Below are 18,316 nucleotides of genomic sequence, written 5' to 3'. Positions count from 1 at the left end.
ACATTCTTTGACAGGTGGTGCAATATTTTGTCTATCCTGTTACCATTTTCAAAAGGAGTTTTGCACTATAAAGAAAAGATCTTGATAAAAATTTTAGCTTGTTTTTCATGAACTATAGTGGTTTTCTAGAACAAAACTTCTATTATTTTCCTTCTGTGTATTGATAGATTGTTTGTCAATTTTCCATGTTTAGTTCTATCCTGTTTCTGGTATTATCTATCCAGTTACCAAAAGCAGTATTACATGTTGTGTGTGCTAAATTGTCAAAGATAAAGGTGTTGTGACTTGTAAAGGAGTTCAAATAATCAAACATTTCATTATGTGTATAAAAATATATCTATATACTATATAAAACGCTTAGGTAAAAAATAGTTTATACTTTTACTGTAACCATAGTCACAGGATAGACAATTTATTATATTATGAACTGTATTGTGAAATAAATATTCCCTTTTTTGCAGTGACAATGTCAGTGACAATGTTTTTCTTTTTTTTTACAAGTATAATATTGTCTTTATTAACAAATTTGTTTGTAACAGCATAGACATGATAGAAGACTATGCACTCCTTTTTGTTTACTAAATTTCTTGAATTCTCTACAATTCTAAAAAAAAAAAAACTGTGATTTTTTGTTAATGTTGAAATAAACATATTCAATAGTTATCTATGTAAATAACGCAAACATTTAAATGAAATATATTTTAATTTCATCAAATAAGATGTAAATGGTGTTATTCAATTCTTGTTACGACTCTTAAATTCTACAAACATTCATTTCAACACTTAAAACAGTATTTTTCATTAAATTTTAGCAAAGGTGTACCGAAATTTTCTTTAAAATGACCTAGGAGGGAGGGTTGGCGCCTTCAAACATCTTTAACCCCATTACATTCTATATGTGCCTGCCCCAAGTCAGGAGCCTGTAGTTCAGAGGTTGTCATTGGTTCATGTCTGTCATATTTATTTTTTGTAAATTGTTTTGTTATAAATTAGGCCGTTAGTTTTTTCAATTGAATTGTTTCATATTTTTCATGTCGAGACTTTTATAGCCAACTATATGGTATGAGTTTTTATCATTGTTGAAGGCTATAGGGTTTTCAATAATTGCTTACATCCACTTCATTTAAACTTTGGTGGATAGCTGTCTCATTGGAAATCATACCACATCTCCTTATTTTCATATTGGAAAAAGAGAAATGTCTGCTTATTCATACATCATTGAGACACCAACCTAACAACACAAAAACTAAAAGACATCAAAAGGTCAACACAAAAACAAGAGAAGGGTTTCTATACAGAATGTCAAGTGTAAAAAAGTTGTTTATAATTAATAAAAAAATGTAAATAATCTGTCATCTCAGTCAGCACTGAAAATGATAAGGAGCTCTTTATTGCAACAGAAAGGAGAAAATTTTAAATCTGTATACATTCATATGCAAAAAGAATTCAATTTTGTTTTTATATAACCCTTATATAAAACCAAAATTCCTTTAAATATTTTCAATTGTTATATAATTGCAGTACATGTCATTCTAATAATAAACCTGAGAAAAAAATATATAGAACACATAAGTAAACTGTGAATTTTACTTATCATCTTTTCATTGATAAAAATATTTTAAAAAATCTATTATAACAGCAAATTTGCTTTTAAATTCATTTTTTTTCAAGGGGAAACAAATATCCTTTTAAAGGTTAAATCAAGGACAGACATGTTTAAGTTAGTACATAAGTCCTTGGTTACATAGACCATTGTAATTTCTAAAGAGTACTGTAAATTCAGAAATTATTGCATGCATTCAATTTGTAATTTCGACATGACAGACCAAAATGTGAGAATAATTATTGTTATTACAGGAAAAGCTGCAAACAAATATATGTGTCAGATTTTAGAATGTGAGTTCTTATTATTGCAAATCTAACACAATCGCATTATTCTCATTAATAAAAATCTGGCAATAATTTCTGAATTTACAATAAATATTTTTGCAATTATAAATAAATGGAGAATATGTCTATGGGCCACAGATGCCCCCGCTTGTAAAAATGCATGAGTCAACTTCCACATACAGATGCAGGATTCAAGTAGTTAGGACCGTTTTGTGATTATAAGCATTGTGAATAAGTTACATAACATTTGGTTGAGGCAAACTAAAGTTAGAGAACGGAAGCGACAGATTTAGCGAATTTTTCCATTTATACAGGGCATAACTCAAGAACGTTCAGAGTGATGCCACCCAATTTCAAACTTGATCTGTGTTTTGTGGTAATAAGCATTGTGTATAATTTTCATAACATTTGGTTGAGGCAAAGTAAAGTTAGAGAACAGAATGAAAAATTCAGCAATTTTTATGTTTATAAAGGGGCATAACTCATGAACGGTAAAAGTGATGCCACCCAATTTCGAACTTGATCTGTGTTTTGTAGAAATAAGCATTGTGTATAAGTTTTATAACATTTGGTTGAGGCAAACTAAAGTTAGAGAACGGAAACGAAAAATTCAGCAATTTTTATGTTTATAAAGGGTTATAACTCATGAACGGTAAAAGTGACGCCACCCAATTTCAAACTTGATCTGTGTTTTGTGGTAAAATAAACATTGTGTATAAGTTTTATAACATTTGGTTGAGGCAAACTAAAGTTAGAAACCAATTTTGGGGACGTACAGACAGGATGGACAGACAGACGGGGCGGACAAAGGTAACACTAAATGTCCCCTCCGCTATGGGAGGTCATAAAAAGAGTGTTAACTAAAGTACAGGTGAATCCAAAAGGTAGGGTCATTATGCATTTCTTCACTGGATATGTTATGAAATAATATCGATTTGGCTGATGGGATATGTTTTGAAATAATATCTATTTAGCTGAAGGTTCTATCATTTTGATTAATAGGTTAAACCGATAAATTCTAAATGACACTGCAAGAATTGATCATTCAGGCAAAGTTTGGTTCTAACTTGCCAAAAAGGATCATTAAGGCAAAGCTTGGTTCAAACTTGCCCTAAAGGATCTTTCTGGAAAGATCTTAGTTCAAACTGGCCAAGAATTACCTAAGTACATGTTTCAGTTTAACACTAAAACAATTATAAAAATATTTCACCAAGAAAGATTCTAACAAAGTGTATCAAAGAATTTCCTTCCCTTATAAAAATTCAGCATAGTTTATCTTATATTTTTTTAAAGAAGTCATTTCCAAAATATAATGTCTAAAATGAAAAAAAGAAAATTTCTTTGTAAACAAAAATCAGATAAGAAATCAAGCAAAGTAACATTTACTTTTCCCAACCTGTTCCTTAATATGTAAAAGTGCTATTGAAATTTCCTGAACATTACATTAAGAAGTTCTTATTTCTGGTGAATGATATTTTGAAATAAACGGGTCACATGACCCATTCTGCCTCCAAGTTTTGATGGACTTTTTTTAAATCATAACATTTGAACAGTAGATATCTTGCACTTTTTTCATTTTATCTAAAAAAAAAATTTCATAAAAACATAAGAGTAGTGTTAACTTTAGTAATGCGTAAAGCAATTATAAGGTATTTGACATATCTTTATGTCCTTGAACAATATTTAGTTTACATTATGTATAAAGTTCGTACCAATCGTTAAAATATTCCAATAAATGTCAATAATATTTATGTACAATTTATATCTACATTTTATTTGTTAACAAAGCCTGACTTCAAAATACTTCATAAAAAAAAACTGTTTTACCTAAAAGAGCTGTGGAAATTCATTGTACAATATGAAGATTTTTTAAGCCCAAGGTAGGCTGTTATCATCTTTTAAGCCCCAGGTAGGCTGTTATCATCTTTTAAGCCCCAGGTAGGCTGTTATCATCTTTTAATTATTTTCTTTCATTTTTCCTTTAAATGTAAACAAATTTGTTATAAAATGTCTTTCAATGCATGAATGAATTTCTTTTAATGTGAATAGTCTATAACACCACAACACTTTGTGGATTTTCCAAAATTAAATTTATTGGTAAATGGAAATACTGGTACTAAAATGACCTTTACTGAACATTTCAACAAAACAAACAATGTCTTTTCCAAGAAAAAATTCCTACTCATTGTGAATGAAATAAAACCTATTGTTTTAATATAAGGTATACATATATTGGCAATACTTAAGTACAATAGTGGAGACTGAAAATGGGTGCTTAACTTATTAAACATCGTGCATTGACTCCATTTTAGAGGAGATAAAAATAACCACTTCAAAGAGAAATGTAATTCACTCTAATGGCCATAATTTGGTCAAAAAATGTAAATAATGTAAACTAGATTAAAACTCATATGTTCTATCTAACTTCTCATTACATATATATATACCAAATATCACCACAAAATCTCCATGAAGAATGGAAAACAGAAGAAAACAGATCCAAAGGCCAAAACATGTCAAATTTCAAGTAAATGTTATTTTAATGTAACTTTATATTGGCTATAATTGATCAAAAGTTTATTAACAGGAACAAAACTCACACATAATTTAAAAAAAATTATAATATAATTAGAAGTACTAGCTTTCAAAAAACTTGTCTGAATTTAGCTTCTCTAAAATCCGAGAAGTGCCTTACCAGAAAGTCGGGCACATTCTGGTATAGCTTGATGACTTCAGTTGCTTGATGACTTCAGTTAAGGACAGACTTTGATTGTTTTTAGGTGGGACTGTCTATTGATAAGAAAATTCAGTATAGAATATGGAATTATGGTAATCATCACATGTACAACAGATTTAGTTTCTTCTTTTTTGTTGTTGTTTGGACTTCAAGTGTTCATAGTTAACCCCTGTAGCCTAACTGTTGGATATATTAATACATTCTTATTCTTTCATGATCAAACTCCACTACTTTTCACCAAGATTTCGATAATGACTATATTAATGCAGAACCAAGTACAGGGGATGGACTTAATCTTTTCCAATACAAGGAAAATAAATCATATACGTCTGATGAAAAAAAATGAACCCATAGGAAAACCAAAACCAATATGTATTGTTACCAAATCTAAACCAAAATGAGAAAAGTGTAAAAACGATGCTGATTTATAAATTATTTCCTTTCCAAGGTTTGAAGAATACATCATCCCCAAAAAATTCTAAAACCTCAAAAATTGTTTTTAAAGAAAATAGACAAAATGCAAAGAAATGGGTAAAAATCATCATTTAAGGGCACTAACTCCTATCAGTAGTTTACTAACAATTTAAGGTGTGCTGATATAAATCTTCTCTTGCTAATTTTTTTTTTGGCTGTTTTTGTTCCCCTAGGCCTACTGGGAATCGACTGATGATTTTAACAAATGTCCTGCTGACTGTTTTCCTTTCTTCAGTGTATTTTTATCTATTATGGTTTTTAAGAAAGTAATAAAAAAATGCCCCCAAAAATGGTAATTATTGTCATTTAAGGGCAATTACTCAATTAAAGAGTGAAACAACGATTTCACCGATGAGACTTACTTGCAGATCTTGTCTTGCTGATAATTTTTGACAATCAAAGTTTGTCTCTATCTATTATAGTTTTCAAGATTACAGGCAAAGTTGGAAAAAAAATTGTGATTAAAGGGCAACAGCATATGACAGTTTTTGGTGTAAATGGAGAGTTGGTAGATCTCAACATTTAGAACATTCTGCCTTGTCACATTTTCTCTATCTATAGTGATATTCAATCATGAAACACATAACTATACCCCTAAGTTCTATTTTTAGCCATGTTGGCCATGTTGGTTGGAAGGCGGGTTATTGGACACATTTTTAAAACTAGATACTCCAATGACAATTGTGGCCAAGTTTGGTTAAATCTGGCCCCGTAGTTTCAGAGGAAAAGATTTTTGTAAAAAATTAACAGATGACGGATGATAAAAAGCCATCTTAAACCTACCATTTTTCCTCTTTGTTCTTTAATAAGTAACAGTGGCTATGTTGGTTGATTGACAGGAATGTTGGGGAAATATATGAAATTAAACATCCAAAGGAAGATTCTAATAAAGTTTGATTATTATTTGTTTCAGAGGTGAACAGTTCTAAAGTTTAAAACATTTGTAAAAGGTTCTAGGGAAATTTGTGTATCACCTGCAATTGCAACTGCTGTCGGTGTACAAGTGAGTCCATTTGTCAGTAAAATACTGGAAAATATAAAAAAAAAAATTCAAAATTTTCCTCTGGATACTGTCATTTGATAATAAAGAGGTTGTGTCAAAGTTTCCAAAAATTCTGTGAAGGTATGCATTAAATAATATTTAATGAAACATCTGCAGGAAGCTCAACAGACATAACCATGCATTACCCTCTTACAACAAAGTACTGGTACTAGCTGTTAAGTTGGTAAATCCTAAACTTTACCATTTTTGACCTAAACAATGTTGCATGCATTCAGGTTATTTTGGGGGAGAAGGATTTGTAATTCTTGAAGAATTTTTAAAAATTTTAATTCATGTTTTAAATGAAGCAAATCCAAGGAAATGATACAGGAGTTGCAACTATAGTTATAACATAAATATAGGACGGCTGATAACATTAATGTCTTTACAGTATCAGTACAATATCCAGATGTTAATTTCATGAAGTTTTCTATTTTCCATGACTACAATTAGGTCACAAATTGGTCAACAGAGCATGACTTTTATATTCATTATATTATTATAAATCAAGTATCAGTTCAATGTTTGCATGGAAGGTTCACAATTATGGCTATTTCCTTTCACAATAAAAAAAAAGTTCTCTAATTCTTTCAACGAGATGGAATCCACAAGTAATTATTGACATTATGACTGCATACATATTTCAGAACAATACACTAAAAGCAAGTTAAATGTTTCAAAGCTTAGCCCTTAATAAATACATCTTTGTTCACCAGAGGCACAATTCAATAAAATGGGAGTCTTTTGACAAAGTCTTGTGTTGCCTGTCTTCTCCAAAAAATATAAGCAGAAATGCTGAAGTTCATGTTTTGTTTTGGGCAAACCATACAAATCATACAGATCAAAAATTAAAATAGCAGGTGTACCCTTGTATGTCCTGTAGAAGGATCTGAGCAAGATTGGTGGTAATCTGTCAAGGGGCTTTCAAGGAGTTGTAAACTTACAAACTGATATAAAGCATAAATGGCTTATTCCATATTTTGGTATGGAAAACCTCGTCACTCAGACCAACATTTAAATAGCAGGTGCACAATGTGTGTCCTGTAGGAGAATCTATGCAACTTTGTTTTAATTCTGTCAATCCATTTTCAAAGAGAATTAACAAAATCTGAAATAGACAACAACAACACAAGTGATTCCTTTGGAATGCCACAGCTTGGCTATATCAGGCAACAAATAAAGTCATGGTGGATAATAAGTGGCTTTCCTGGAGAAGATTTTTAAAAGAAAACCCTAGACCAATAAGTGACATAAAATTATGAATAAAGCTCTGCTCAAACTTGCCCCAGGTGAGCTGAGAAAAAAGTGTGTGCAGGTTACAGGATAATAGATGACATGATTACAATAGCTAAAACTTGTCATGGTGAACTTAAAACTCACTGAAAATGCCAAGAAAACAGTTGCTTGCAGCTTTTTTTCAATTACAGTATTAAAACACATAATAAGTTTTTGTTACAGGAATTGTATAGTTAACAATAAACAAATATAAAGGTGATAGATGTCAAGGGAAGTTCACTTTGCTTCTGGCCAGTTGTTTAATAAACCTATTCAGGACAGGTAAGCACAATTTTTTCATCATCCACTGAACTATGAAGAAGTTGTCCTGGTTTATTCTACAAAGCACACAGCATGTATTCAAGTTTAATAAAAAAAAAAATCTACTATAATGGGGTATTTGGTTTGCCCCAATGAACCTCTTATTTGCTTTCTTTACAAGGCCAAATTTCTTTTCAAAAGAATAGACTGTGACATTCTAGACTAATTTCTAGATAAAAATGAGATCATTTAACCGACCTGAAAATTATCACATACATTCCTTTATCACACGAATCAATAATAATTTGCATAAATTTAATTTGGTCGATTTGCCTTTTTTTTTAACCTCCATTTGAATATACAAAGTTTATAACTGTGCACCTAATTTTCATATTTAAATGGATCACAATTATATGAAACCCTAAACTTCTTGCAAACATTTCCTCTAGATAACCATAAACAATTCCACATTACATGAGCTTTCTATAGAAATGGTTAATACACATGTATTATTTCTATAGGTAATATTAATCAGATATTTTCACAAGGGGTATACAACTTTTGTAATTTCTGTCAAACTGTATAAGAATTCCATATCCAACAGAAAAGAAAACGACATATGCATAAATTACTTTTGTAGTACTTGTATTCAATTTTCCTTAAGCCTGGTAATATCATGTTTTAATTATGAAAATTTTAATGATTTATCTTTCATATAACTATGAATTTACTCTGGGGACACACAGACTAGAAAAATTTAAACCCCCTACTTTGCAGACAAGTCATGCATACAAAAGAATTACCCAACATCATGATGGCATAAATGGGATGTTAAACTATGATTTCTGAATAAAGTAATTCACCAAAACTTTACTTTTGATCAGCTATACAGATTAATGTTCATTAACATAATGAATTATGATTCTATCACAGATAATAGTCATAATACAACACTTTATTGTATTTACTTTCAACCTGATGGTATCTCAGCTACATGTAACAAGATGGTTTAATGGTGTGTTCAAGGCCATGCTATTGGTTGAGTGATAAACACAAGTCACATCCCCTTTTCCTAATAAAAATTCATGAAAAATGTACTACTCAATATAAAATATGCAAAAATAGCTGGTACTCCAGAGTAGGAGAGATAAAATGACAATGAGGAGACAAAATAATCAACCGAGATACAATGTATATTAAATTGCCTACAACTACTTCTGTATAATAGTTCATTTGTATTTAGCCACTTACCATCCATGCTGGGATAAGCACAGTTTAATTGACAGTCATTTGCTTAAAGGCAAATATTTTACATGTATGTTTATTCAGCCCAGTTAAAGAAACCTTAAGATTTCAAGGAAATGCTTGAAATTGCAGCAAGATGAGAGTTTTCCCTTAATGTTGAAGGCGCCACTGTGACTTTGATATGAAAAACAGCAATAAAGATCACTGTTCCTCTGCATGATTTTTCATGTGTGTGTAGTGATTTCGTGTCATGAATTGATACACAATTTATGCAATATCCATACTTTTCAATTGTGTCTATAATATCATAATTATCTATTCCTTGGTGTGTGAAGGTGGCACTCAGCAGCATCTGGTAAACAAGAAAATGGTTACTTAAAAAAGTTTAATGTAAAGAAATCGCACTTACTGTTTACAGTCAATGATGTAATAGTAGGACTCTGTCCTGTTCCAAAGGCATTACTTGCGAAACATTGGTAATTGCCCTGGTCATTACTGTCTGTATTCAATATGGTAAGTCCTGGTACAGATGTAGTAGAACCACTATACTTGTTTGTATTTGTATTGGAATTAATGGTGGTAACAAATCCATTCACAGTCCTCTGCCAAAATACCGAGTTAAGTGCAGAGGATGACGTTACTGAACAAGCTAATGTAACCTGTCCTCCAGCGTTTATTGAGTAAGATGATAGTGGAATAGAGACTGTAGGAACTACAACAAATAATAAGAAATTAAATGACAAAGCTTAGACTATGTTTCATTTCACAAGGGTCATTCAGGAAAAAATGTACAAGACTTACTTTTAGTGCAATGTTCAAATAACACAATTAATAATTGATCAGAATTAAATTTACATACAGTCATTCAAACAAATAGGGTAAGGTCACTAAATTAAAAATTTTGAAATTTCACAGAATCTTATATTAATTTCATGTAAATTGTCAACAAGGTCTTGACAAACTTAAAATTCATCAGTAACTTAGAAAGTTGATTTCATCCACAAATCATTGCTACTGTGACAGGGTATATGGATTCATTTATTTTATTTATTACAAATTTTTGTGGATTGAGGACAATTTGCATTTTCCTGCATATTTGAATTCCTGGTTTTGCCAAAGTTTGCATACAAGCCTAAAGATAATTTATACTTCATTGAACATTCAAATTCATGGTTTATCTATACCCATGAAATCCACAAAAATTGGTATCTCTCCAATAATAATGAATCCACAGTATCATTTCCAATGAATGTAAATAGGTTACTAAGACCTATTTGGTTGTAATATCCTTATTCTTAAGTGAACTAGTTCAACCCAGACTTATTTATGTTTCCATAACACCTTAGACTGATTGATTGATTGTTGTTTGCTTAACATCCAGTAGCAAAACTAGCCTGCAAGTTTGAGTAGAGAATAGATCAGCAAAAATCCAAAAGTTGGTTCTGCATAGTGGTTCACTGGGGATGAGGAGCAGGAATTTCTACTACTACTGGAAAATAATGGTATGCCACAGGCCACCTACATATGTATGGACCCCTCATAAAGTTGTTGTAAGGGTTCTTTAAAGTACAGACAGTGTGGTACTCTCCCTACAAGATGCATTGGGTTAAACTTACTTATTCCGAAAGGGATGTGGCTGCTTATTTATACATCACACCTAGCCAAACAGACACTCCTCTTATAGCATGGCTTTTTACTGCCAGATAGATAGGAAATATCCAGGGATGACCATATTTCTATGGAGAATTCCTTTTAAACCCCCAGCTGTTGACTGAATAACGGTAGCATGAATAGGGGTTCAAAACATAGTCTTTCTATTACTGTAACCTAGTCAACCCTTGTGTCCCATAAGACCTTATGTAATATTACAGTATAACTAATGCTGTGAAAAATAATACTGGTAATACAGAAAACACACTTAATGGATGCCTTTAATTTCCAAATATAACAAGAGGGTCCCATATCTATATATTTGCTCTATATCTATCATAGTTTCTGCTAAAAATGCACAACATGGGTAAAAAAAGGTTATTCAGGGGCAATAACTCCTATAAGAAGTCAGTTTACAATTTTGACTTATTTGTACATCTTAATGTGTTTTTAAAACATCTTAGCCAATGAAAACAATATGATATGATTGTAAATGAGACAACTATCTCCCATATACAAAATCAAAGAAAGAAGATGCACACTACAGATCGCAGTGCAGCCTTCAATGATGCAGCAGGCCAATAAAGCCATTGAAGATCCTTGAATAGCATCTGGTGAAACTCATTAATGATAATTGTACATGTATGTGAATAAGCTGGCTAAAATCATTCAAAATACTATGGCTATACTTTGACAGTTACATGTACATTGTAGCTAGGCCATGTTCCCCCAACAGAATACAGTGTCCAAATTGGGAGACATTTCTTTGAACAGGAAGCTGTAAATCATGTAAATATGTAAAACAATTTAATAATTGTAAGTTCATTCTACAAAATAAATTAGAATGCAATTAATTTCACTTGAGTGTTTTTATTACCGTACTTGAATTTACAGATGGTGTTTTCAGTTTTTCCCGCTTTTGGATTTGTTTTACAGGAATTTTTCATATAGTTCCTCCTTCACTCAGTACTATACTGTCTAACTGATCGCTCGTTAAATCTTAAAGTCTTAATTTCTACATTATAATTGTAGCTTTGATATGATTGTATATATTATTTATACATATATTGCCAGAGCAGTAACTACTGATGAGGCAGACGAGGCAGTGGTTAAGCCTTGATTCACGTCCATTGTACAGACAATGTTGGGCAAGTGAACGCAGAAGTTGTTCTCAAACGATGGAATCTTAGTGGCACAAGAATGGTAAAATTAGCATTCAAATTAGCATTCACAGACAGTGACTAGGTTCCACTCTTCACACATTATTATTAAAGTGTTATTAAAATGTGTGTTATTTTCAGTGCCTCAGTTCTCATCTGTTTCTGAGGCCCTGATTGCAATTGTATTTATCATATGAAATATGTACATGTTTAGCCGTGGCATTGCTGTGCGGCTGTTAACTTTATATGTTTTATTTCATTTTATACCAATATCTTATACACAGAATACAGACTATGCTATTGATTGGCATCCGCTATCCCTTTTACTTGTACATTAGCACCAAAAAAAACAACAAATAGCCGTTTACCAATGATCAGAAAAGTTGTTCCAAATATAATGAATTTCACCCCTTTTAGATTAAAAATGCTAAGTTTTTCTTTTTTCTTTTCTACAACAGCAAAATAACCCCTTGTCTGAGGGACAGTCCCTCGTTTAAGGGATATTCCTCATTCAGGGGGTTGTTCCCAACCTGATGATGGCTTCATAAAGGTGCACTGTGGACAAAATTTGTTAAGGGACTCTTAATTACTGTTAATTTCATTTTGCTTTAGAAGTGTTCACTGTTCAGGGTGGATGCCTACAAAACATCCCACTCCTAAAGGGTCATGCCCCTAGATACGATAACAGTACCCTGTGTCAACTTCTCTCCTAAGGGGACGACCATTTGATATTCTGGGGGGGGCCAGGAGGATTTTGAAAATAAATAACTCAGCCTTGATAATCACAAAAATAAATGGTTTGTTCTGTGGTAGTTTGAAAATAAATTACCTGACTTGCAATGTATTGAAAATAAATAACTCAGCAGGTCTAATCGAAAGTATGAGATGGCATCAGATTCTTCATAAATTCATATTTTTTCCAAAAAAAAAATTGGGAAACACTTCCCATATCTTTTAATAATAAAAGTATAAATATTATTTAAATATACTTGAAATGTCAGAAAATTGGTTTCATTTAACTTGAGGTTAATTGTCTCAGGAACACTTACCTCACTTTTATTAAATCAGGGCCGTAACTACATTATGACAAATGCCTCATGTAGGAAATTTCAAAACCAAACGCTTGTCTCCATATCAAATTGTGTTCACCGTGAATGCCTTGCTAGAAGCAAGTTCTGTTCTCCCTCAGACTTAGCCCCTGATTTTTCGGGATCAATGTTTCTTATTTATTTGTCTTTTGTTCATTGATTGCCCTTCTGTATTCTGTTAGTGTTGCATTCATTTTGTAATTTAGTAATTTTATTATTAACTTGATCATGAGTTTAAAAAAACACAGCAGCTACAGACTTAACTATGTGAATTACATTTTTGCTTTATCATGCATATTTGTCTTTTGATGTTGTTCCTAGAAACTTAAGTCTTACACTGAATCTATAATGTGATTTGCTTTGAGACCAAAATATTGTCATAAAATTATTAAAACAGAACTTGCATTTTCAGTTTAAGAAAGAGTCTGGGGAACACCCAGAAGGCATAATTTTGCATCATTTTTTCTATAGCTTCTTTGGCCTTCAGCGGTTCAAAAACCCTTAAAAAAAAATTTTGCCTCGCTCCGCTCGGCAAAACATTGTTTGCCAATACTTTTAAAAGAGCCTTAGTTACAACCAAACTTTAATACTGTGTATGTATGCAATACATGTATATGCATTGGGGAATATAGAAGATTCATTTCTGCAGAGGATAATAATTAATTCTGATTAAATGGTACATAATGACTTGACTATACATGAATTATTTATAATAAACAAATAATTTAAAAATTGTATGTTTTCGAATATCATGAATATTATAAATATAGTTGTGAAAATAAATAATCAGTCCCTTGCTTTAATGAAAATGAAAAATTTTGCTTCAATAGTGCAGAAAATAGATAATCTGTCCTCTTAGTTTACAAAAATAAATAACCGATCCAAAACAAATCCTCCTGGCCCCCCCCCCCAGAATATCAAATGGTCTTCCCCTAACAGTGTTACAATTCCATCCCATTTCTCACTGTCTCAGCTGGTTAATAATTCCATTATCTAATAGTTAATTGAAAGAACAACTGTTGGTGGCAATGAATACTGGAATACAGGAGTTGATTTCCATAACATTGGCCTCTAGATAGCTGCGGGTATAGTCACTAATTAATGGACTACATTGTACTGTGTTGAGCATTGTGACCTTTACTCTTCTTCTCATGTTTTCCAATGTCTACATTCAAGGGGTTAAAGAATGAATGTGAAGTTTCTGTATTTTATTTGCAACACTTCTTTCCCAGCAGGGTCGTCTATTCCATACCGGAAATCTATTTTCTAACAAGCGAACTCAAAGGCGGTTCGGCGGTTAATATTCCGAGTCATTAACAAGATCGGTACTAATACCCTGTCAATCAGTTTCAAACGTAGACCAGACAGATTTAGGGAGGGTTAAGGAGCTACATATATGGTTAATGCATAGACTTGTAACATTGCCCAACTCCTAACGTTGCCTAGTTTAATGGTCTCTAGCCACTTTTTTCAAAAACCTGGATCCGCATCTGTAGGCTAGTTGCTCAATCGGTTATGATATATTTCTAGAATAAACATTTTGTTGTATGCAAATAGTATATTTCCGAAAATGTACATTTATTGTTTTTATCCTGCTGTTTATAATCTTCACTTTAAGGTTTCAAGAGTCAAAATAGTTGTCTCTGATTTCCCAAAGAAATGGACACAGCAGGGCCGTAGCGTAATGGAGGCAACTGAGGCAAATGCCTCACTTTTGAAACGACGACCAAACTTTAGAAGTGTCATTTTTTTTTCAATTATGTATTTTACATTATCAATATGCGAGTTTCGAGTTTCAAATTATCTACCGGCACACTACATACAGTGTGTCCAATCTGCAGTAGCGATTGTAGCTTTTACCATAGCGGTGACGGTAAAAAAATAAGTGTTCCAAATACAAATCAAAATAAAAAAATTGAAACACAAATCTTAATGTCGTTACAAAACTGGTTGAAGACGGGTTCTTTAAAGAGAAAAAAAGATGAAAAATGTAACTCATGAGTATAAACAGCCCCTATGAGTATGCTGGCTTATTACTTTCCTTGGTTTATTTTTGAATCGATAACGCTATAGTTACCAATGTTTACATTATGATCAACTCACTGAACAACAAATGCTAATCGATAAAATAATGCATTGACCAAAAATATAATAATTATTTATAATTAATTTAAACAAAAGCATGAAGCGCCTTTTCTATGGAAGTCTTTAATGTATAAGACAATTCATGATTTTTATTTATCTTTAATAAAAGTATGAAATATATTTTTGGTATTGTTTGAAAATATTTTTTTCGTGTTTCTTTTTCTGATTATGATCAGCATTGTCTGGTTGTATGCTAGCGTGTTCCATTGATTCTAGTGCGGTAGATCGTGGGTTCGAACCCCGGTAGGTCAAACCAATGACTTGAAAATTGGTAGAATAATGTCTTCCAGCGTAATGTTTACAGGTAACTTGTGATCACTTGTGACATTAGCCAAAAATCCGGTTAAGTAACAATGTTGGTCTAGTCTTCTCTTTACCTATTCTTATGGTTAATGATTATGTATTAAAAATAAATATATCCTAATTGATGCTTATAACATAATCTCGTCTGTTATATTTTTTTTTTTTTTATTATAAATACATTGACCTCTCCCATAGTAATGCTGAAATAAGCTTCTCCCGTTTCAGGCACCCGAACCCCCCTAAAAAAAAATTTTCGCCTCGCTTCGCTCGGCGATTTGCCTCAGTTGATTTGAACATGCGCTACGGCCTTGCACAGTTTAACGGTGACGCGGACCGCCAAGAGAATCCAAAATGAACTATTCACATTACCGTTTGCTCGTCGATATGGAAGACTTTATTTGTACACTGAGTACCAAACGTTTGGAAATGCCAATTACATATGTAAGCGCGCGGAGAGCATGATTCTCATTAGAAAGATACACATCGTCACATCTGGAATCGAACCCGGGACCTCTGTGTTTCAAGTCAGCACTTTAACGAACTGAGTCTAACCGACTGAGCTAAAGAAGTACTTCCCTAAATCAACCGATTACGGCTGGCTACGTATCTACGATCATCTACTACTCAAGAAAAACAACCTCGTCACACATGATAGATCACTTGAGAGAATATAAATCAAAAGTGCCCAAACAGAACAAAACAATGTTTTTGAAAAACATGTATTAATGACACATTTTTCCTGATGAACTGAGTACAATTTCAAAATTTATGTGCTGTAATTTTACAAGAAAAAGTGTTTAAATACGTGCCGAAGCTTTGTCTTCTGAGTCGCGGAAGGTTCCCTTTATATAGTAGTGTCCACCAACAGTGATACCGATTGGGTAAAAGGATAACGACACCAATTTACGCGCTTAACACGTTAATTACAACTGTTTCCGGAATCTACTTCATAGGGTACACTCGAGGCCAAAAGTGTACAAAGCTAAACATAAAAACGTTTAGAGAGCATCACATCCATAGTGACACAAACAGAACATGCAAGTCTGTCTGGCGGCTTTTAGAACGGTCACATTAATTTTAAACAAAATTCACCACTCAACATGCGTTCTGACAAAGCTATATCTACAGGACGGATGGCACACAAAGGAACTAATAGTAACCCAAACCTATCAACACCACTGCAAGGCTGTAGTGTCAGTTTCCACTTCTATTATTAAAAATAATCGATTTATCTTTAAAATCTTTAAACTTCTATAGAACGTGTGCGTACAATTTTATTCCGAATACAAAGGGAATAGAGTTCCATTTAATATTTTAAATATCTTGTCTATAATTTGATTCAAAGATATTGAATACTTCTACCACGTGATTTTATATTTTTTTTCTAGGAAAAAAATTTAAAACACTTCAAACAGGAAACAATTGTGGCTTATCTGTGAATTTCGTTATGCTTCGACAAGTAAGCGAGTCACGATAGATCGGAATTGTAATCACACTGGGTGACTTCTGGTAATAAATTGAAACACAACGACAATCATCCCTGATTTTTCAGGGATTTTTCATAATCACTGAAATCATGAGTGGTTATATATAATCCCGAAAATGACCAGTGATTTTACATAATCACTGAAAATATTAAGAATTATTGATTCCTGTTCATTTATCAAATCTTAAGTGAGCAGTTTTTAATGTGATATTCTATTTAACTGTGTTAAACCACATTAACTCATATTAAACAAACAAAAAAATGCAAAATTGAAATTGATAACTAACACAGGCGCTTGGAGAATGAACCCCCCTTTTTCTAAATTTTGTGTGCGTGTGTTATATTTTTACAGAGGATGACCTTGAGGTCACTCCGATGTATTGCTATCGCCTAAATTTCCATTATGCAAATTAGTTTTGGGATTTCAACCGATCTATAAAAATTATAGATCCGCGGTCATTACAAGGGAAAAAAGTGCATTTTTATACCTGCGATTCCGTTCTCCGTTCGTACGATGTTTCATCAAAAAATGGAATCATTTCAGTTGTTGATTTAGTACTGAAAATTTGACTGAATTATCTCCTTATTAAATACGGTTTTATATGTTTAATAGGTGTTTAAGAAAGAGGTCAGGTGCTCATGTTCATTCATAAAATTATCGTTCATTCATGAATTTATCGTAAAATCAAAATCACTACACAGGTCACACAGGTTGTATACATTACCTGTATAGTATCTAAAAATAGACAAACTTAACTGACTCCCCTTACTGTAGTGTGTGATAACATTTTGTGAAGGAATTCGATGTTTGCTATACCACTGTTCATTTCAACGCACTTTATGACGATACCACTTTATCAATATGAATGAAATTTTTTGCAGTGTTTTAAGAAATAATTTTACTTTAAAATCGCGTATCATTTGTGAACTATTAAATGTTTTACAAGGACGAATTTTCTGTATAAAGTCAATAATTGTGTGAACTTTTGAAGCCCAAACTTTTTATAGCCTTAAATACGCTAATGAAAGATCCGAAACTTGCATTACACTATAATAATAGTAGAATAGTATGATATACATATAGATGAAAATTATATATACATGCAACCGTAATATTAATATAATATATAACAACAAACCAGTGTATTCTCTGGAACTATTATTATATTAGTATAATAGTCTAAGGTATACTGATTTGTATCACTACAATATAATAGTTATTACGGTGAGGTTGAATTTCCTGTCATTTATTCATCATCCAAGCACGAACTTGTATAAGAAAAAAAAATCTCTGTAAATTAACCTCATGCAGTTTCAGGTATAGAGATGTGATCTGTTTCTGTGACATGTGCTTTTGACCATCCACAAGAACCTGCGGTCATCCGATGTTCAGTACTTCAGTACTTTGATTGTTGTTGTTGTAAATATGCTGTAGTATTTTAACTTATTTTCAGTTTTTTAAAGTGTACTTGCTTTTCCATACGATATTACAGTAGTTTATAAATCTTGACCATCTATTTGAAAATTATAACCGAGAGGGTTTAAATTTATAAACTACTA

The 18,316-nt window shown here is 32.1% G+C and overlaps 1 protein-coding gene across 13 annotated transcripts in view; it reads right to left on the bottom strand.

Annotated features, from left to right (window-relative positions):
* Positions 1 to 18,316, bottom strand: part of LOC127698596 (hemicentin-1-like) — a 213,465-nt gene that overhangs the window by 98,273 nt on the left and 96,876 nt on the right. For 12 of the 13 annotated variants that reach the window (XM_052202111.1, XM_052202112.1, XM_052202114.1 and 9 more), the window contains exon 3: positions 9,334 to 9,636. The exons of the other annotated variant lie outside the window; for it this stretch is intronic. In XM_052202111.1, coding sequence (XP_052058071.1) covers positions 9,334 to 9,636 — 303 coding nt within the window. The remainder of the gene's footprint in view (positions 1 to 9,333; positions 9,637 to 18,316) is intronic. 13 annotated transcript variants of the gene reach the window in all.

Source organism: Mytilus californianus, unplaced genomic scaffold (genome assembly GCF_021869535.1).
Source record: "Mytilus californianus isolate M0D057914Y unplaced genomic scaffold, xbMytCali1.0.p SCAF_4, whole genome shotgun sequence".
NCBI lineage: Eukaryota > Metazoa > Mollusca > Bivalvia > Mytilida > Mytilidae > Mytilus > Mytilus californianus.
This window is presented reverse-complemented; position numbering and strand designations above follow the sequence as displayed.